The 20768-nt window shown below is 47.4% G+C and overlaps 1 protein-coding gene and 2 long non-coding RNA genes across 3 annotated transcripts; 2 read left to right on the top strand and 1 right to left on the bottom strand.

Annotated features, from left to right (window-relative positions):
* The first annotated feature begins 5337 nt into the window (after positions 1-5337).
* LOC139837729 (uncharacterized) lies at positions 5338-5931 on the top strand. Its single transcript, XR_011754382.1, has 3 exons — positions 5338-5412; positions 5493-5597; positions 5699-5931. It is a non-coding gene; the product is annotated as an uncharacterized lncRNA (long non-coding RNA).
* Positions 5932-6607: 676 nt separating this feature from the next.
* Positions 6608-13277, bottom strand: LOC139838645 (uncharacterized). The gene is made up of 2 exons (XR_011756313.1): positions 13008-13277; positions 6608-6946 (listed from the first exon to the last, which is right to left on the bottom strand). It is a non-coding gene; the product is annotated as an uncharacterized lncRNA (long non-coding RNA).
* Positions 13278-14893: 1616 nt separating this feature from the next.
* Positions 14894-16375, top strand: LOC127340391 (uncharacterized). The gene is made up of 5 exons (XM_051366150.1): positions 14894-15338; positions 15459-15649; positions 15744-15829; positions 15943-16081; positions 16226-16375. Exons 1-5 carry the CDS (start codon positions 14894-14896, stop codon positions 16373-16375), a joined length of 1011 nt encoding a protein of 336 aa, XP_051222110.1.
* Positions 16376-20768: the final 4393 nt, after the last annotated feature.

Genomic DNA, 20768 nt, shown 5'->3' with positions numbered 1-20768 from the left:
CGAATGACTCCAACGGTAGAATTTGGCCATGTATCTTTAATTTTCAGTTAAGCTATGTACTTTTAATTCGAGTTCAATCGTAATAAAAATTTATGCCCGCCCTTTCTTTCTCGCCTTTTTTCTCCCACGCGGCGTCGTGGCGGGAAAGTTTCTGTGCGACGTCGTGGCGGGAAAGTTTCCTGCGCGACGTCGAGGCGGGAAACTTTCCCGCGCGAACGGCGTCGTGGCGGGAGTGTAAAGAAAGAAATAGAAACAATAAATAGAAAAGAAAATAAATAGAAAAGCAACAGAAAAAAGAAAATAAATAGAAAAGCAACAGAAAAAAGAAATAGAAAAGAAATAGAAAGGAAAATAAAAAAGAAAAGAAACAGAAAAAGAAAAGCAACAGAAAATAAATATAAAATCAATCGAAAAAATTAAATTGAAAAGAAACAGAAAAAAATAAATAGAAAAGCAACGAGAAAAAAGAAATAGAAAAGAAATAGAAAAGAAACTAAATACATAAAAGAAACACAAAAAGAAAAGCAAAAGAAAAGAAAATAAATAGAAAAGCAATAGAAAAAATAAATAGAAAAGAAACAGAAAAGAAAATAAATAGAAAAGCAACAGAAAAAAGAAATAGAAAAGAAATAGAAAAGAAAATAAAAAAAGAAAAGAAACAGCAAAGAAACAGAAAAAGAAACAGAAACAGAAAAGAAAAAGAAAAGAAACAGCAAAGAAAAGAAAACAGAAAAAGAAAAACAAAAAACAAAAAAAAAACCTTTGGTACCGGTTGGTACCACCAACCGGTACGAAAGGCCTTTCGTACCGGTTGGTGGTACCAACCGGTACCAAAGGTTTTTCCCAGTAAAACACTTAGCCGCGCGGCCATCTTCTTCTCCATTCTCACACTTAGCCGTGCCGCGCGCCGTTCGCACCCACGCCGCACCGCCGCGCACCCACGCGCGCGCCGCCATCGGAGCCACGCCGCGCCGCCATCCGAGCCACGCCGCGCCGTCCGCAGCCACGCGGTCGCGGTCGCCGTCGCCGCGCCCCGCAGGTAAGTCCGCCGCTCCCTCCCCGGCCTTCTTCCCTCCCCCGCTCGCACTCGCGCTCGCACTGTCCGGCGTCGGCGCCGCCGACGTCGCCTCACCACGCCCCGCCGTGCCCCGACGTCGCCTCACCACGCCCCGTCGTTCCCCGACGCTCGCATGACGCCCACGCCGACGACGCCAAGCCGCACTCTGCGGCCGTCGACACCACCCTTAGGGTGTTCGACGAAATGCCGCAGACGCCCACGCCCATGCCCCCTGCCCTGCCGCTGCCGCTGCCGTGCCCTGCCGTGCCGTGCCGCTGCCGCTGCCGTTGCCGTGCCGTGCCCTGCCCGTGCCGTGCCCTGCCCGTGCCGCTGCCGCTGCCGCTGCCGTGCCCCGCCCGTGCCCTGCCGTGCCCTGCCCGTGCACCGCCCGTGCGCCTGCCGTGCCGCTGCCGCTGCCGTGCCCTGCCCGTGCCGCTGCCGCTGCCGTGCCCTGCCCGTGCCGTGCCGCTGCCGCTGCCGTGCCACTGCCCGTGCCCTGCCCGTGCCGCTGCCGCTGCCCGCTGCCCGCCCGTGCCGTGCCGCCGCTGCCGCTGCCCCGCCGTCTGCCGTGCCACCCTGCCCCTGCCGCTGCCGTGCCCTGCCCGTGCCCTGCCCGTGCCCTGCCCTCGCCGCTGCCGTGCCCTGCCCGTGCCACCGCCTGCGCTGCCCTGCCCGTGCCGCGCTGCCGTGCCACTGCCCGTGCCACTGCCGTGCCCCCTGCCGCTGCCGTGCTCGCGCCCCTGCCGCTGCCGTGCCGTGCCGCTGCCCCGCATCAATAGTACTCATAAAAGTGAACAACTTGGTTAAAGTCAACCTTGCTGATTCAAAGTCAAACTCTTAATATAAGCATGCAAAGTGGCAACTTTGAAACAAATTTTAGATTTCCCCAAATTTTGGAATATTCACAAACCGCCGCGACATAGAGAGAAGAGCGAGAGGAGGAGCGCCGAGTGTTAGGGTTAGGGTATGTAGCGGTGCCGAGTCCGTGGCGGTGCCGCCGTGTCATAGAGAGAAGAGCGAGAGGAGGAGCGCCGAGTACATAAACATATGAACATCACAAGGTGAAATCTGGATAGATAGAAAGTACCACAACTAAGTTTTCTTAAGGGCATGATTGTGTTTTTGTTTGGCATATTCATTTCAAAAGGAGGGCATATGTGTTTGTATTTCACATGATTATGCTATTAATTGCTTTCTTAATTTTGAAGTGACATTGAGGTATGGAGGACGGCACCTTCGTCCGAGATGAGGAGGGGGAAGAAGCGGTGCAGCGATTGATCTATGAGAGTGCCCGTGGTCCGGAACCCGACGATGGAGATGACAACGAGTACCCCGACTTTCTGAATGATTTTGGCGAGGGACTTGAGTCTGAACAAGTTAGAAAAGACAATGAAGTGTCCATCACAAACTCCGGCGAGGTGTATATCTATGTATCAATTAGTCTGTGTTCATCCCTAGATGCATTCATTTATTTGTATTGCACTTATTAACGAATAATTTTTTCTTTTAGCCTTCTGGATCATCGAGCAAGTCTGTTAGAACAAAACGAGGCCCGACGCGGGTGCTAAAGGGCGAGGGCAGGTTAGCCCTCACGGCATTCAAGGCTAATGGTGAACCAGTGGAGCCCAAGGAGTTTTGCCGCAAATTTACAAGTCAATCCGGAGTTATTGTTAGGGACCATGTACCGATCAGCATTCAAGAGTGGCATAAGCCGAAGAACCCGGAGAGTGGTGCTACTTATGTCAACGACAAAGCATGAAAAAATTTCTTTGGGAAACGCTGCGACAAAGTTCAGCCTACCGGAAGACATGACGGAAGGCCGGAAGGATAAAGTCAAGGAATGGACATGGAAGAAGATGGCCATACAATTCCGTGAGCTTCAAGAAAAATTTATGGGACAAATATAAGAATGAAGATCCAGTATTCGATGATAATACCGAAAATCTAGTGAAGATAAAAGATCACTGGGCCGCATTTAAGGAGTATAAGAAATCGTCTAAGTTTGTGTCCCGATCGAAGAAAAATACCGAAAATGCTGCAAAGAAGAAACTTCCGCATCATTTGGGGTCAGGTGGCTACAAGAGTGCCATTCCGAAGTGGACAGCGTTTGAGAATAAACTGATGGATCATGGAATCACTCCACGTACATGGGACTGGCCCGAACGTTCCAAGTTATGGTTGTTGGCTCATGGGGCAGGGTTGTAACCATATACTGTGTTGATGGTTGGGATGGGAAAATGGTAGGATAAAATTGAGGCAATTGTACAGAAGCTTGTAGATGCAATTGAAAAGGTCGAAAGGGAGAGTACATTCCCGATCGAGAGAATGACGAGCCGACACTCGCTACGGGAACCCCGAACATGTTGGACGGTGCGAGCTCGCCCGAGGTCTCACCATGAAGGAAGCATGGCCGGACAGCGCCGACACTTATAGAAGCCGTTCGCGAAAGAAGAAGAAGGACGCCGACATTGTAACGGAGTTGTTATCTAGGGTGGAGGCTCTTGAGAGAAATCGAGAGGGCACCCGATCAGCCGCTGTTTCTACGGGATCCACAAGCCGATGCTGCCCCATCTCGGCGAAGAAGCGATGTCGGTTCCTCGCATCTTGACGGATGTGGAGGAAGCTACCCCGTGGATTATGTCACGGAGAAGACAGATTGCGAGCTACATATGTTAATCGGGACCGCGTACGGTTAAGGTGGCGGTCGGCTATGTGTACCCAAGTGAAGATGGAGCAATGCACCATCATATGCCCATTCCACCTGGTTGTGTTCGTGTCGGGGTGGATGAAGTTGTTTCGGGGTTTGAAAAAGTGGAGCTTGATATTCCTAGAGGTGAAGATGAGAGGACACTGGGCGATGTCAAGCACGGTTTCGCCCTATGGCCGAAGAAGTACGTCGTCCTTTTGCAAAGGCCACCGACTCCTACACATGAGCAGCAAATGCCATCGACTCCTCCTGGTGGCAGTCCTGGTGAGCAGCCAAGTCCACACCTACACGAGAGGGACCCCGGCGTGAGTCCACCATCTCGAGATCCTCCGCGTAAGACGAGCGTCCGTTAAGCGGAACCAGTCGCCCGCCTAGGAAGAAAGCTAGAAAGGAGAAACAACTGCCGCCTCCGAGAAGTTACCTTGGGAAAAAACTCCGGAGGAAAACGCGGAGGCCGTTCAGGCCGAGGTGAAGAAATTTTGCACCGAAAGTGCCAGAGATACCTTTCGAGAAGACACTAGATCGGGAGAAAGTTGTGCGTACCGTTGACAATCTATATGACCCCTGTACCATCGCCGCCATCCGACTATGCGCGTTCTATTGAAAGGTCGTATGACAAGATGATCGAGGCGACAAAACCCGTTAAATCGGGTATCGGGGAGATAAAAGGGATACACGGTGTCTACCGGCTCGGACAACAACCCGTTCAATCGGTCGCCCCTCTCAAGGTGTTGGACGGGAAGACCGTTCAAAGTTCTCGACAAGACGCAACCGATTACGCCTTAGCTGAACGAGCATATCGGTTTGTTCAAGGGAAAGATTTGGTCGAGAATCTCCGGAAGGTACCAACATGTATGCGTAACTTGCATTCGTGGTACCTTAAGGCCTCAAAGGAAGGGATCGAGACTATCATGGTGCGAGTTAGGGAAGAGCACTACTTCCAGGAGTACTGTGTGAACGTTGACTTCGCCGAACTCTTTCAGTTATACAATCTCCGGGCCCTCGACAAATCAATCATCGATTGCTATTGTCCGTAAGTGATTTATTTATTTAATTTGAGAAGTCGTTCATTGTCTGCAGATTATAATCTTTTGTGCGCTATATTATGCGGATCGAAGATGCTCCGAATGCAAAAGGGACGATATCACGGACATTGGGTTCATTGACCCGAACACAATGCATGTCAAAACCATAGATGATCCCCTCTATAACAAGGATACACCGCAGACTTTGCTAAGGTTTTTGAAGCGACAACGTGACAAAAAGCTAATACTTTGGCCTTACAACTTCGAGTGAGTCTTACTTGTCTTATAACACATTATATTTTGCTCACCGTATGTCAAAATTTTAACTAATGACTACATATTGAAACGTGCGTAGGTTTCACTTTATTCTTCTCGTCATCAATTTGGAAATTGGAGAAGTTGAAGTCTTGGACTCACTAAGCAAAGAAAAGGATCTATACGTGTCTTGTTTTTTAATGCTCGAAGGTAATTTTAATTCTTATCGGTTTGTTTCGTTAATTTCCTGCTTTGAACTAATTGATGACTCTTTTATGCTTTTTCTTTTGTCGAGCAGCGTATGGCAAACTTTCATCAAGGAAGATACGTCCCGTGAATGGCCACCGAAGCTGCGATGGCGTGCGAAAGTAAGTAGTACTACCTAGGTCCACACACCTTTCAATTATCATACTTGACTATTGTTTGATTGAATTATATTCTTGTAAAGAAATGCCCGCAACAACCTCCGGGGACCGATCTCTGTGGATTCTTCGTTTGCGAGTACATCCGCAGAATTGTCAACGAGAGAACGAATAATGAAAGAAATAAAGAGGTACAAAAACAATCTTCACAAATTTGTTTTGTTATCATAAGTTGTGCTGAGTTTCAGTAATAGTTGTTTCATGTATTCATTTGTATCTTATTCTTTTATAGTTGGCAAGAAAGCGGAACAAGCTCTCAATTGATGACCGCTTCATAGCAATAGGCGAGGAATTGGCGGGATTTTTCCTTCGGGACGTCATACCACCACTCGCAGAGCACCACAATGAATGAAGATGTACATGTTACATATATCGTTGACTCGAAGAGTACCACTATGCTACATGTAATAGACATATATAGAGTACGCCTCGGAGAGCACCACTATGCATGAAGATCGATCTTCATGCATAGTGCTACTTAATTTGCGATCTCATGCAATAACATGTGTGTTATATTATATGCACCAACTTGCTATGCATCATCTTGATCTTCATGTACTACCTAAACCCAAACGCGTTTCTGGTGCATCGACGCGATATGAATCAAACCGATATCCCTAAACCTCTCCAAAACCCTAAAAAGCCAATTCTCTGCGCGGCGAAGATTTGGGAAAATTCCACTGCATGGGGAACCTTTGGTACCGGTTCGTATTACCAACCGGTACCAAAGATCCTTAGCCCTGAGCTCTCCTGGTGGCCCACGTGGAGGCCCGTTTTATACCGGTTCGTAAGCAACCGGTACGAAAGAGGGGGGGGCTTTAGTGCCGAATAATTTGTACCGGTTGCAAAACCGGTACGAATGGCCCTCTGGAACCGGTATAGATGAGCGTTTTTCTACTAGTGAAAACCAATCAGGACCTGACACTTGTCCACCACAATGGCTCTAGCCCAGCTCAGTTTTTAACATATCCACCCCTAAGTTCCACACAAATCCCATCGCAGTCCTAGTTCGCTCAGGCTCATACATATTTACATGAAGCACCCCATTCTCTTTTGATTTCTTGTCCCAGTACCCAGATGAACTATCACTGCCCTCCCTTGCGCCGTGGTGTGATGTGACGTTGCCTTATTTCCAGGACTGTTTCATTTCAAGTTTCACACATACATCTTTCAATGAGATCCCCTTACACACAAACAGCTACATATTATGGGCCAACATATTATCAGGCTCCTTTTCTATCCCTATAACTAAGCTCTAGCTTCTGCATTTTTTCACTTTCATCATCATCATCATCATAATCTTCATTTTCGTTTGCATTTTCTTCACCTTTTTCACCAATAATTACTGGTTGTGACACAAAATTGAAATCTGCAAGAACACTATCACTAGAACAATCAACTTTCTCGCTAACCCGCACCGCCGTGCTGCCCGTCACCCAGCTAGGCTTGTTGTTGGTAATTCCTTGATCAGTTTCTCAACCTAGATGAACAAAACGAACCTTCAGATTTCAGAAACAATTTGACATGCATATCAGGCTTGCTTTACTGGAACCTCGATGCAATAATTTTGGATGGTCAGCTAGAAGTTAGCAATTCACCAGTTTTTTTTCGAACATTGGGAAAAACTACGCTTTATGATATATTACGAATTTTGATGTTGCTTTGCACAAACTTCATATGCATTGGTCAATGGTAGTTGATCTTCCCTAGTGCATCCAGAACTGAAATACTACGATGGAGGAAGTACAGGTCGTCATCTTTATGAAAAATTAACAAGGAACACTGTAGTGCAGTTGTACTTCTGCTTGGCACAGAGAGGGTAGAAGTCTACAATTACACACATGGTTTGTGAGTCCGCTCTATTGTAGTTATCTATGTATGTTACTAATGAAAACCAACCAACAGTGCAATCTGTTTGCTTGACTGATGAGTTAGCTCTGTCTAGTTATCTACGTATCTTACTGATGAAAGACAACGGAAAGACCAAACTACCAATAGCGCAACCCAATTGAAACTTGTGGATTCATTTCTCAATACAATATATATGTTTACGTAATTGTCGTCCATATTTATATGTATTTTTTATCATCATATCTTTTCCTATCCAATGTATGAGTCTATTGCACTGGTAATTATACCCTATATAAAAGGTAATCAGTTTACCCGCCCCAGATTAGTTTGGGTACTGTAGATGGCCAATTTTTCATGGTTTTAGTACATCCGTTCAGCGACACGTAGCCTCATATTTATCTCTTGGTAAGTTTGACTGATCTTTTCTTTTTCTTCTCCTTTTTATTTGGGTGAGATGGTTACCGGCAACAGGTTGGCCTTTTATTTCCTTCCTACTCTCCCGGTGATCACGATAGAAATTAATGGGGTGGGTTCTTCCGAGCACTTCTACCATGTTTTACGGGGTGGGGATACGGGTTCTGCTATCTCGTCCGTGTTTTCGACCCCTCAAAACAGGGTTTTAGACAGTAATTTGCACAACAATTTCAGATCAAACATAGCACATCCAATTTCAGATCAAACATAGCCACGGAAGTTCCCAAATGTGATCAAACATAGCCACGGAAGTTCCCAAATGTGATCAACCATCAACGAGTCCATCGCCACCGGCGCCACCACTCGCCGGAGACTCACCTTGAGCACTTGCAGCCACGAGCTTCACGCGCAGCCTTCTTCCTCGCAATGATGTCCGCCTTGGTCTCGTTCCACCACGCCAGCTGATCCTCGTCCATGCCGTCGGTGCGCATCATCATGATATCCCTCTCCTCGGCCAAGAGCTCCTTCATGGCCTTGGCTTCTTTGAGTGCGATCATCTTCATGTCAAGCTCGGCCTTCAACTTGGCATCTTCCCGCTCCTTCTTGCACTTTGGCTCGTTATCCCTCAACTTCCACTTAGGAAGATGTTGAAGGATGGAAAAGCAATGATGAAATTGAAATTCCTTGTTCTTCGAGCCGGCCATGTCCTTGTACCGTGCTTGAGCATACTTGGGCTGCACAACAATAGTATGTGATGTTTCCACATCATCAACACATAATATGGATAGCAACAAACAAGGAAAACTTACATAGTCCTCCCAGCACGCATCCACTAGGGGGTTGTCGGCCACTTGATCCATGGCAGCACTCCAACGAGAACAAGCCGGTTTGATGATGTTCCATCGGCCTTCAAGGGAGCGGTAGGATCTGTCGGCCATGCTCTTCGTGCGAGGCTTCAGCTGGTGGTACAGATCCTCAATGCGCTGCCAATAGCGCTTGCCGCCTTGGTCCACTCCGGTGCACGCATCCATCCCCACCTTGCTCCAAGCACGGACCAAGATGGCGTCTTCGATCTCGCTGTAGTTCGCCGTGCGTGGCTTCGGCGTCGACGAAGAACCGGCGGCAACCGGATCAACCTCAACCACCTCCTCCTCGTCACCCTCATCCTCCTCCTCGTCATCAATCTCTTCGACGTTGCACTCCCCATCGAATGCATCGATACCGGTGTCCAAATTCACCGCGGAACCGTTGAGCATGTCCATGTAGGATGTTGTGGACTCAAGATCGAACACCTTGTCTACGTCCATGGTGGGTGGCGGCGGCGCGGGCGGCGCATCGGACGGAACGGAGGGAGGAGAGGTCGTGGCCTTGGATGGCGGTGGAGGCGTGAGGCCGATGCGGCTGATTGCCTTTGTCCGCACCTTGGCCGGCGCGGCGCCCCTCGGCCCGGCCGCCTTGGTCTTCATCCTGCCCTTCTTGGCAGCCGGCGGGGCTTCGGCCGGCGAAGCTGCGGCCGGCGAAGCTGCGGCCGCCGTAGGAGCTTCGAAGAATTGCTTCGGAATCCTCTTCCTCTTCGACGGGATGGTGGCGGAGATCATGGCCGACACGACGCCGGCGTTCGGCGGACCTCCGACGGAGACATCAACCACCGCGGCCGAAGGAGGTGCATCACCGGCGGTAGGCGGCTCTTGCGGACGATCCATGGCAGCGGGATCCGGCCGGGAAGGGCGGGGCGGAGGAGATCGGGCGGCGGCGGCGGCGGTTGGCTTCAGCGAAACCCTTCGCGCGCAGTGGAGTGGGCGATACCGGTTTGGCCCTCTATCCACGCTCCCACCCCGCACAAGTAGGGGGCGACGACCCGCCCCGTAATCGAAAACAGGAAAAATCGATGCGGGGGCCGTTTTTACGGGGCGTGCTAGACGGCCGGGTAGAGCCGAAACCCGTATTCCGGCGGTTATTATACGGGTTTGCCCCTTTTAAGGGGTCTGTTAGACATGCTCTTAGTTTGTTACATAATTTGTGGTATGAGTAGTTTGATTCTATAACAGCTGATGACACTATCATCCTTTTTAGGTATGCTGCTGACGTTACCATTTGGACAGCTCATTACTTCCATTTTCGGACCAATCTCTAATGATTTTTCATTTGTCATCATCAACCAACGAGGTGAGATCAGAATCATATTTGCTAAGTTGTCGGTGCCTGAGCCACATAGGTCGGGTTGTCCACACGGTTCACCGGCTATTCTTTCCTTTAGGATTCATGAATCTTGGTCTTCCAGCAAAGGTTGCATACTATATATGAGTTATAATTTACTTAAGGGATAAGATTAAGTCAAGAAAGTTGTTTTAATTTACTTAAAAGTTAAATACTACCACCGCCAGTGTATTACGTGCAGCAGTTCTGAACCATGTGCCTATTTTACTGGAATATGATACATCAGAAATCTTGGAAGCGATAATAAAAAACATGTATTCAAACACTAATTTTGCAGGGCATTTCTAATTCTGTTTTTAGAATGCATGCCAATCAGCCAATAACTTACCTTTAGCAAATGTTTCCCTCATTCCTACAGGAAGACAATGAATGGTTGACCACCTGGATATGTTGATTGTTATTGTTTTATTCTAGAATGATATATTGTGGTTTGGAAGTGCATCCATTTCAAAAGTTAAGATGCACACAACACTTCTCAGATACAGGAATGTGGTGTTGAATTAAGAGACTGGTTTAGAAATCTCTAGACTGATCTCTTAGCTTATTCTTTTCACTAAAGTAGTGTCAGAAAGTGTGCCTATCTTACTTCCCTGTCCTTTTCCCTCTTGATCATGCTATTTTTGAGAATATAAATTATGATCAACTGGGATTTTCTTCCCGGCCCCATTGAGATGCATGTTCATTGATGTTCTATTTAATTGTGCATGGGATGTTCCGAGCGCATCAATGTTATGGGATTCTAGACTCCAAGAGCTGCTTGGATGCAAGAGCGTTCCCATTTCAGATTTATGAAAGTTAGTTTCTTGCCACTTAATCCTCATTAACTGGCTAGGTTCTCGCTGTATTTCTCTTTCCAGCGTCGGCTTCTGAATTTACTTCATATGTTACTGCTAATATATGCTTCCAGATTTTTCAATGGTACAGAGATATCTGCTCTACTCTTGCATTCATTCCCTTTGTTGTGCCAATCATTATCCATGCAGATCTAGGATTGTAGCGGGGCCAAATAGCCCTAAGTTTACATACTACGGTGTTCTTGATAAAATGGACAACGTAGATTATGTCTCTCTCCTGGATCATGGATTTCTTCAAGCAAAGCTAGATTATTTGTGGTAGCCTGCAAGTGCTCTGTGTAATCACTACAAGCAGTGGTAAAGTTTCTAGAAAGTGTGTTTGAATATCTTTTTGGCTACTACGACAGTCAGATGTATATTGGTGTTGTTCATGAATGGTAGGCCCTTCCTTCATTTTTTATCATAAAAGAGAAAGTAGCTTTATCTAAACGTTTCCCTCTAGCAGCTCAAGAAGTTTTATTGCAGGTATCAAAAGAGGTTGATGCATTTTAAATAGATTGGCACTGGAAGATTACTTGGTAATAGATTGATCCTAGAGAAGATGTAGTACGATAAAAAGATGATCTCAGGAATATGGCTTTCTCTCCATCGCATGTTAAATGCAGATCAATGTGCGTAATTTTGCGGCACCACTAAAATTGGTAACTCTTTTGCTGCAACACTTGCAATTATGTTTCTCTTTAACAGGTCTAGAGTGGTTGTAATTATACTAAAATTGGTAACCCGAGCATACGTATCAGCTACGGAAAGGTTAGTGTGCTAAAAAAATACAGAACTAGAGGCCTAGATTATAGTGGAGGATTACATTGGACTCATTTCTAAAGGATAACTTGCAAGTGACGCTGTTGAATGATGAAGCACTTTCAATCAAGATAACCCTTCATGTCCTTATATGAAATGTTGTCTTTCTTCTGAATTGTGGATTCACTGTGGAGAGCTTGAGCTCATTCAGTAGACAACTGCGTATGGGTCAGTTGGGTGTGTGGTTTCTCAGATTGTTAACCTTAAGATGTATGGCTTGCCCTGCAACCTAAATACGGTGGTAAAAACACATACTACGGCAACAACCAACAGTTCATCAAATCTATCCAATACGGTTACTGTACAGGTGCACGTCATGGTGTGCTACTGCTGAAGCTATACCAAAGAGGCTACAACTTATGGTCCTGCCACCGCACCTAGTTGACTGAACCCAGATAGACCCAACTGACAATTTTAAGTGTCCTGTACTCCATCTGTTCCTATATGTTGATGCCATCATGGGTGAATCTCTTCCTGCTTAGGTGCTATTATGGTAATCTCTCGGCTTCTACTTTCATTAGTTGTTTCTATTGAAGTGCACAAATTCTGAGCTGACCAAATAGAGCTAATTGCAGGTTCGAGGTCGTATTCACTCGCTTAACTAACAAAAGGCAACCCCTGTTGATGGTTTCTCGGTTCAAAAGCTATGTGCAGAAGGTCAAGAGCTGAAGTCGCTTCATGCACCCAGTGTAACTAGAAGGGCCATACGACCACTGCTGAGTTTCCTATATGTTTTTAGGCACTAGGAAAGGCATATATGGCCACTGCTTAATTTTCTGTACCTTTCCAGGCGATGACCTGATAACTACCTCTTCCAACTATTTATTCCGCATTATGTGTTATCATGCGTATCTGTGCTACATAAATATATAATTTTTTATCTTTTCAGTTCATGTTTTTATGCTGATTATGATTGTTGTTGAGACTTTAGTGCACCTGGGGGTTGTGGTTGTGGCCTCAGGTTTCTAACTGGGACCTAAAACCTCCTAATTAATCTACTTCACAAATTCTGAGTAGGAAGGCTGTGATAAGGAGAGCACCAATAAAGCAGATTACTCATGTATTTCAATGAATAATTGGCTGCCAAAGCATACAGCTACTGCATCTACCATGTTTTTTTTTTGCTTCAGTTTGTAGTTACCAACGGTGCTGTCGAATAGTTTCACCGAAGTGAGCGAACTGACGATTTGTTTTTTTTTCCTTCAGTTCTTAATTACCAGCCACGGTACTAGCAGGTAATTTCACCAAAATGAGCAAACTAACGGATGCTTTAAGGCATTGTAACCACCCCTCTAGCTTTTGCACTTCAAATTCTTCGGCAAGTTAACTTTGTTTTCATTCTACAGAGTAACTACAACAAAGATGAGCAGAACTGTTGAGGCACTAGCGAAAACGATAACATACCTATCACTGATGGCTCAATCCACGATCCATCATGCTCCCGTTAGCTTGCTGGCTGCTCTGCATCGGACAAGGGCGCGCACAGCAGCTCCAGCTCGGCAAGGAGCCCACACTGATGAAGGCCGGCCTCGGCTCCCCAACGCTAGATCTCCGACTAGCTGCCGAGAGTCTGGATCCGCCGTCCTTCCCAAGGCGGCGATGTCGTTGAAGAAGAAACGAGCAGAGTACAGAGGGCATTCTACCCATGAAGCTGGTGGCCGTCCACTCTCACGGCGGCCGTCTCCGTCCCCCACAGGCGGACCTTAATGGGGGCGAATTGGGCTCTCGCCCCCCCAGCAAAACGGAAGTTTTACTACTACCTAGTAGTATGTACAGCCCATAAGGCCTTAGGCCTTTTCCTCTTCTCATAATTGATGCACGCTAAGGAAAAAAAAGATCAAAATCGCTGCTGGACTGGAGACGGAGTGCACATCGATGGGACGGGAGCCGACCGCCGAGACCGCCGCTCGATGCTTGCCCAGGTCGCCCTCTCCCCGTCTCCCGCGACTCTGCTCGACGAGCTCCTCCTCCAGCGCCCCTCCTCGCCGGCTCCTCCGTCGGTCCTCCTCTAGCGCCCCCGCTCTGCCGCTCGGCCGCTCGCACCGAGCTCGCCGGCTCCGCCTCCAGCCACCGCCCAACCGGCTCCGCCTCCAGCCACCGCCTGCACAACTGGCCGCCTGGGCCGGAGACTTCTCTCCCTGTCTCTGATTCAGCCTCTGGTAACTTCTCTTTCCTTATTAGAGTCCCAATTTTACTCAATTTCGTTCTGATTTTTGCAACATAAATTTGGGAAAATTTTAGGTAGGTCATGGAGTGTTGGAGAAATTGAAATTGATGATTTACAGATTGTTGTTTCTCTGTTTAGGTAGCAAGTAGTGATGGGCAAGGGAAAATCTATTGATTCGTTTTTTGGAAAAAAGAGAGATGAATGTGAAGCAAATGAACTAGTTGTTCCTGTCCAGACCCCTCTTTTGCTGCTCGAATTTGAACAACAAAGTCATGAAGAACGGGTGCATCTAACTCAAACAAATGATGCTATATTCCGTGGTATTGAAACTTTGCAGCGGGATCCAGCCTTGCGTCCACAGATTTCGCAATATCCTCTTAACCAAAGAGATGATGTGCGACGGGCATATTTGAAACTAGGACCTATGCAGCCACATCTGAAGAATTACAAAGTATATGGTACAGGAAATCAGAAACGCCGCTTTCAATACAACTGGTTCAATCTTTTCCCAGCATGGTTGGAGTACTCGGAAAGTAGTCACCGCGCATATTGTTTATTTTGCTTTCTATTCAGCACAAGCAAAAGCAAGCGAGGTGGTTCCGATGTCTTCACAGTACATGGATTTGTAAAGTGGAAGAAAGTCAATGATGGAAGAAAGTGTGCATTTCTAAACCACATTGGTTCTGAACCTTGCTCTGAACATAACAATGCAACCAATGCATGTCAAGATTTGTTGAATCACCGAGGACATATAGAACATGCTGCGGCAGTGGGCAACAAGAGGGAAATAGAAAGGAACCAATTAAGGGTGAAAGTCTCAATTGCAACTGTTAAGTGGCTCACATCACAAGCTTGTGCTTTTAGAGGCCATGATGAGACAGCAGAGTCGAAGAACAGAGGGAACTTTCTTGAGTTAAGAAGGCTTCTTGCAGACTTCAATCCTGAGATTGCGGAAGTTATTAGAGATGCTAAATACAATGAACAATACATAGCACCGAAGATCCAACTTGAAATTTTGAGCATTTATGCATTCAAAATTAGGAAGCATATCCGTGAAGAGATTGGGCATTCTAAGTTTTCTATCCTAGTGGATGAGACTTGTGATGTAGCAAAAAGGGAACAGATGGCATTGGTTTTCAGATTTGTGGATAAAGATGGCATTTTGCAAGAGCGATTCTTTGACTTAATACATGTGACAAGCACCAAAGCCGCAACACTTAAAGAGGTATTGAGCTCTGTGTTATCCCAAAATGCTTTTGATGTTCAAAACCTTCGTGGCCAGGGGTATGATGGGGCTAGTAATATGAGAGGAGAGTTCAATGGATTGCAGGCTCTTTTTCTCCGAGAATGCCCATATGCATATTATGTCCATTTCTATGCTCATCGTTTGCAACTAGCGCTAGTTGGTGCATCCAAGGAAGTGGTCCCTGTGGCTCAGTTTTTTCAGAAACTTCTGTTTATTGTTAACACTGTTGACTCCTCCGCGAAGCGCCATGACGAGATTCATGATGCTCAGTTGGATGAACTTGCTCGGTTACTAGCTATTGATGAGATTGAAACTGGGCAAGGTGCAAACCAAATACGTGCACTAAAACGACCCGGCGACACACGATGGGGTTCACACTTGGGTTCGATATCTAGCCTTAAGACCATGTTTAATGCAGTAAGTACAGTGCTTCAAAAAATAGCTTCAGATGGATCAGCTGGCTCAATTCGTGCAGATGGAGATACCGCTTTCATCTACTTGTCCTCTTTTGAGTTCATACTTGTCTTATGTTTGATGCAAGAGATACTAGAGATTACTGAGGATCTTGGCCAAGCTTTGCAAAAGAAGTCACAAGACATTGTAAATGCCATGCGCCTAGTTTTCTCAACAAAGGTTCGCCTACATGAGATGAGATCAGATGATGGTTGGGAAGCCTTTTTTTTCCGAGTTGTTGAGTTTTGTGCAAACCATTCCATTGAAATTCCAGATTTGGAGGAAACTTATATTCTACGCGGTGGTCGTGCTCGTCGCCAACCTGATTGTTTCACTAAGGAGCATTATTTTCGAGTGGAAGTATTCCGTGCAACAATTGATACTCAACTCCATGAACTAGAATTCCGGTTCAATGAGAAGGTAATGGATCTTCTGTCAACTAGTGCTACTTTGATCCCTGCAAATAAATTTAGATCTTTCAAGGCTGATGATATTTGTGAGATGGTAAAGAAATATTATCCATCTGATTTCACTCAACAAGAAATTTATGGCCTAGAGCAACAACTCAAACACTTCGTTGTGGATGCTTCTAATGACAAGGAGTTGAAAAATGTATCAACATTAACAAATCTATGTCGCTGCCTCGTTGAGACTGGGCGACATTCTATCTACAATTTGATTGATAGATTGTTGCGGTTGCTTGTGACTCTCCCGGTTTCTACAGCAAGTGCTGAACGGGCATTTTCCGCTTTGAAGATTGTTAAGACAAGGTTGCGCAATAAGATGGAGGACGAGTTTCTTGCCAACAGTTTGCTAGTCAACATAGAGAGGGAAATTGCTGAAAAGTACAACTACGAGGATATTCTTGAGCATTTCTCGGGGAAGAAACGAAGATCTGACCTGTAGCTTCTACTAATTAACTACAACACTACGTAATTCTATCATTACCTAGTATGTAGTTCTTTTGTTTTGGAGATGATTACCTAGCATCTAGTTCTTTTGTTCTGGAGGAAAGGAGTAGTTTATGCATATAATGCTGCTAGAAATGTATTTTGTGGACAAGTCAATCTAGTTATATAAGTTCTTGAAAATACTACTAATCCTATCTTGTTGTTGCCTGTTCAGTTTGGTGTTCAAAGAAAAAAAATTCATGTTAATTTGCAGCTTCGCCCCCCCCAAAGATTTTCTGCAAGGTCCGCCACTGCCGTCCCCCATCTACGATTCTACCGCTCCCGTTCACAGTATTCTCACACCATTTTGCTTCTCACCATTTAGATTGCTCACTTGGCTTTTTTTCTGTTTCTCTCCCAATCTCCGCATCATGTACACCAGAGAGTTTCATTAAACTTACCCGCATACATGTAGGCTACATTTGCTGCCGCGGCCCATTTACGTCAGCCCACTCCTATCCTACCCAAGTAATCTACCGTTAGTTCTAAAGTAAAAAGTAATCTACCGTTGACTCGCATACATGTAGGCTACATTCACTACGTAGGCCTGCTAAACAAGATGTTATGACACGGGCGCGGCGTGCCGCCACGCCAATGCCTCCTAGTATTTGTTGATTCAGGGCGGGGATAGCAAGGGACGGTGACATCGAAGTGACTGATCAATTGAGCATAGCTGGTCCACTTTGATTTGGGATTAATTAGGAATGAAAAAGCGAATCTCAAAATCAAAAATCTCTGGTGATATGTACGTATCTATAGGATTTGATTTCGTCTAACCTATCCTACTTTGGTGTAGTGATCAGTCAACTGATTGATTGCACTAACCGGTTGGAGTTAAAGAACGAGGAGCAGTCTGGGATCATACCTGGGAGACTACGTGCGAGGTGTCGAGTTGCAGGTCAAGGAACTCGCGCATGGCGGACGTGGCAGAGAGCTGCTCGAGGCCGGCGCGGAGGGTAGCGAGCGCGGCAGACGCTGCACCGCGTAAGGCAGCGACCTTGTTGTTAGATTGCACATATTGTATTTACAGTAGGACTGTATTGTAATTGTACCCAAACCCTAGGTCTCTGGCCTATTATATAAACATCGGAACCTCACATCATTATACGTGTGAGGCTTCCCCCAAAACCCTTCTACATGGTATCAGACTAATCTCGGTCCTACCCTAGCCGCCGCCGCCCCCTCCCCAACCCTAGCTGCCGCCGCCGCCTCTTCGGCCGCCGCCGTCCTAGGTCGGGCCGCCGCCAACCCTAGCCCCACCCCACCTTCCGCTGCCATGGTGCTCCCCGCCCTCACCGACGGGACCTCCGCCGCCCCTGCGGCTGCTGCGGCCGCCGCCCTCGTCACCGCCGGCGGCGCCCCGCGTCACGCCGGCCTCGTCATCCTCTCCTTCGCCGCCGGGAACTACTCCAAGTGGTGCATCTACATGCGAGCTTCTCTCGGCCGCTCCGGCTACCTCAGCCACATCGACGGCACCGTCGCCGCCGCCCCCACCAACGCCGAGTGGGCCACCGCCGACTACACCGTCCTCAACCACCTCCACGCCACCATCGACGAAGACGTCGCAGACATGATCCTTGCGGGGGATCAGACTGCTCGTCAGCTGTGGCTCGCGGCACGCGACCTCTTCACCGCGAACAAGGCGAACAAGGCGAACAAAGCCATCTACCTCGACAATGACTTTCGCGAGCTTGTGCAGGGATCCCTCTCCATCCACGAGTACTGTCGCCGCCAGAAGCATATCGCCGATGCGCTCTCCGACAACGAATCTCCTGTGAGCGACCGCGCCCTCGTCCTCAACACCCTGCGCGGACTCGGCCCTCGTTTCGCCTCCGCCGCCACGATCATCTCCATGACCGACCCGCTGCCCTCCTTCCTCCGCACTAGGGCGATGCTCCTGATGGAGGAGATGCAGCAGGCCAACGCGGCGGCCAACTCCGCCGCCACCGCCCTCGTCGCCCAAGCCCGCGGCCCCACCCCTCCATGCCCCGGCCCTGGCTGCCGCGGTGACGGTCCCGCCCCTGGCGCGGGCGCCGGGAAGGGCAAGCAGCCGGCCAAGTAGAAGGGCCGCACCGGCGGCCGCCAGGGTGGAGGCGCCACCCAGGCCACCCAGAACGCCCGCACGCCTGCCCCTGCCGGCCCGTGGGTCTGCTTCTCCCCGGGAGCTGGCCAGTGGCGCGCCCCCTCCTCTGGGCAGGGCATTCTGGGCCCTCGCCCCCAGGCCTACACCGCTACCGCGCCGTCGACCTCGACGCCAACGTGGGACAACTCGGCTCTCATCGCCGCCCTCAACAATCTCGCGCTTCAGCAACGCGGTTGGGTCATGGACTCAGGCGCGTCCTCGCACATGACCAACGACGATGGTAACCTCACTCGTTCCTTCCCTCTTCGTACTCCTCACTTCGTCACCGTCGGTGATGGCACCACCATCCCTATTGATGGGTTCGATGCATGGAAAATAAAAAATTTCTATCGCAAAGACGAATAAATCCAAGATCCAATCTATGGAAAAGCCAAGATCTAATCTATGAGATCGGAGCAACGAGATAGATGAGAACTAACCCTCGTAGATCCAAAGCCTTAACGAGATCAGATCTCGTAGTTGATGTAGACGATCGTTCCGGTGCTGTAATCCGGCAGCACTTCCGTACTCGGTCGCACGTACGGTGTCGATGAAGCCCTTCCTCTCCCCGTTCCAGCGGACAGCGGAGGTGGTAGATCCCCTCAGAATCCCAGCAGCACGACGGCGTGGTGGTGGTGGTGGAGAAGAAGATTCTGCAGGGCTTCGTCAAGCCGGTGCAGAAATATGGTGGAGGAGGAGAGAGGGCGGCTAGGGTTGGAAGGAAGGGTGCAGCCAAGGGCAGCCTTAATATGTTTCTTCCTCTCCATGGGGTCCTCTATATATAGGCTCAAGGGATGCCCCAATTCGCTTGGCTTAGCAATGTGTGAATAAAGTAAACTGGCGCGCGCAAACGCGCAACGGACAGAAAAAACTGGCCGGCCGATCGGTCGCGAGGCGTCCAAGCCTTGGCCTGGCCGTGGTGGCTCCCAGCGCCCCACGCCAAGCACTTGGCTGGCTGGGTCGTGGTGCACATGGCCGTGGTGGCCACTTGGGCCCCACGCCATGGCCCATGTGCCCTTTTTTCCTTTTCTTCTTTTACCTTTATTCTTTATTCTTTTATTTATTTCTTCAAATAAATAATATACAATATTTATTAATTCTAACAATTAACAAATAATAAATAATATTTATTATTTCAAATAATTAATAAATATTATTCCTTTCCCATTAACAATTAAATAAAACATATATTTATATATTAATTCATTCATTAATATATACAATACATATTATTTAATTGCCACTGCTCCGAAACTCCTTTCGGATGAATTCGAATTGTTTCGAATTTCTCCTATATAACTCCGGACCTTTTCGAACATCTTCGGATATATCCCCGAACTTGAAATTTGACTTTCCATATATGAATCTCATTCTCCGGACCATTCCGTACCTCCTCGTGATGTCCTGGATCCCATCCGAGACTCCGAACAACATTCGGTCTCCATCTCATATTCCGAAGCTACTATACAACATCGAACCTTAAGTGCGTCACCCTACGGTTCGTGAACTATGCGGACATGATTGAGACTCCTCTCCGATCAATAACCAATAGCGGGACCTGGAGATCCATAATGGCTACCACACATTCAGCGATAACTTAGTGATCGATTGAACCATTAACATACGAAACCGATTCCCTTTGTCGCGCGATACTTTACTTGTCCGAGGTTTGATCATCGGTATCTCCATACCTAGTTCAACCTCGTTACCGACAAGTACTCTTTACTCGTACCTTGGTATGTCATCTCTTGTGACCTTGTCACATGCTTGCAAGCTAATTAGACGATATTCCACAGAGAGGGCCCAGAATATATCTATCCGTCATCGGGATGGACAAATCTCACTCTTGATCCATATGCCTCAACTCATACTTTCCGAATACTTAATCCCATCTTTATAACCACCCATTTACGCAGTGGCGTTTGATGTAATCAAAGTACCCATCCGGTGTAAGTGATTTACATGATCTCATGGTCGAAGGACTAGGTTACTATGTATCGAAAGCTTATAGCAAGTTGAACTTAATGACTTGATTTTATGCTATGCTTACTATGGGTGTGTGTCCATCACATCATTCACCTAATGATATGATCTTGTTATTAATAACATCCAATGTTCATGATCAGGAAACCATGATCATCTATTAATCAACAAGCTAGTTTAACAAGAGGCTTACTAGGGACTCTTTTCTGTTTACATAACACACATGTATCAATGTTTCCGGTTA

Source organism: Lolium perenne, chromosome 3, assembly GCF_019359855.2.
Source record: "Lolium perenne isolate Kyuss_39 chromosome 3, Kyuss_2.0, whole genome shotgun sequence".
Taxonomy (NCBI): domain Eukaryota; kingdom Viridiplantae; phylum Streptophyta; class Magnoliopsida; order Poales; family Poaceae; genus Lolium; species Lolium perenne.
The sequence above is the reverse complement of the archived record's forward strand: the minus strand, read 5'-3'. Positions and strand labels throughout refer to the sequence as shown.

Bases quoted from the DNA above. Each gene is read 5' to 3' on its own strand.
- LOC127340391 (XM_051366150.1), top strand. From the start codon at position 14,894: ATGGCATTGGTTTTCAGATTTGTGGATAAAGATGGCATTTTGCAAGAG. The intron at 15,650-15,743 runs GTTCGCCTACAT...TTGAAATTCCAG, and splicing joins GCCTAGTTTTCTCAACAAAG to ATTTGGAGGAAACTTATATT. The intron at 15,830-15,942 runs GTATTCCGTGCA...AAATAAATTTAG, and splicing joins AGCATTATTTTCGAGTGGAA to ATCTTTCAAGGCTGATGATA.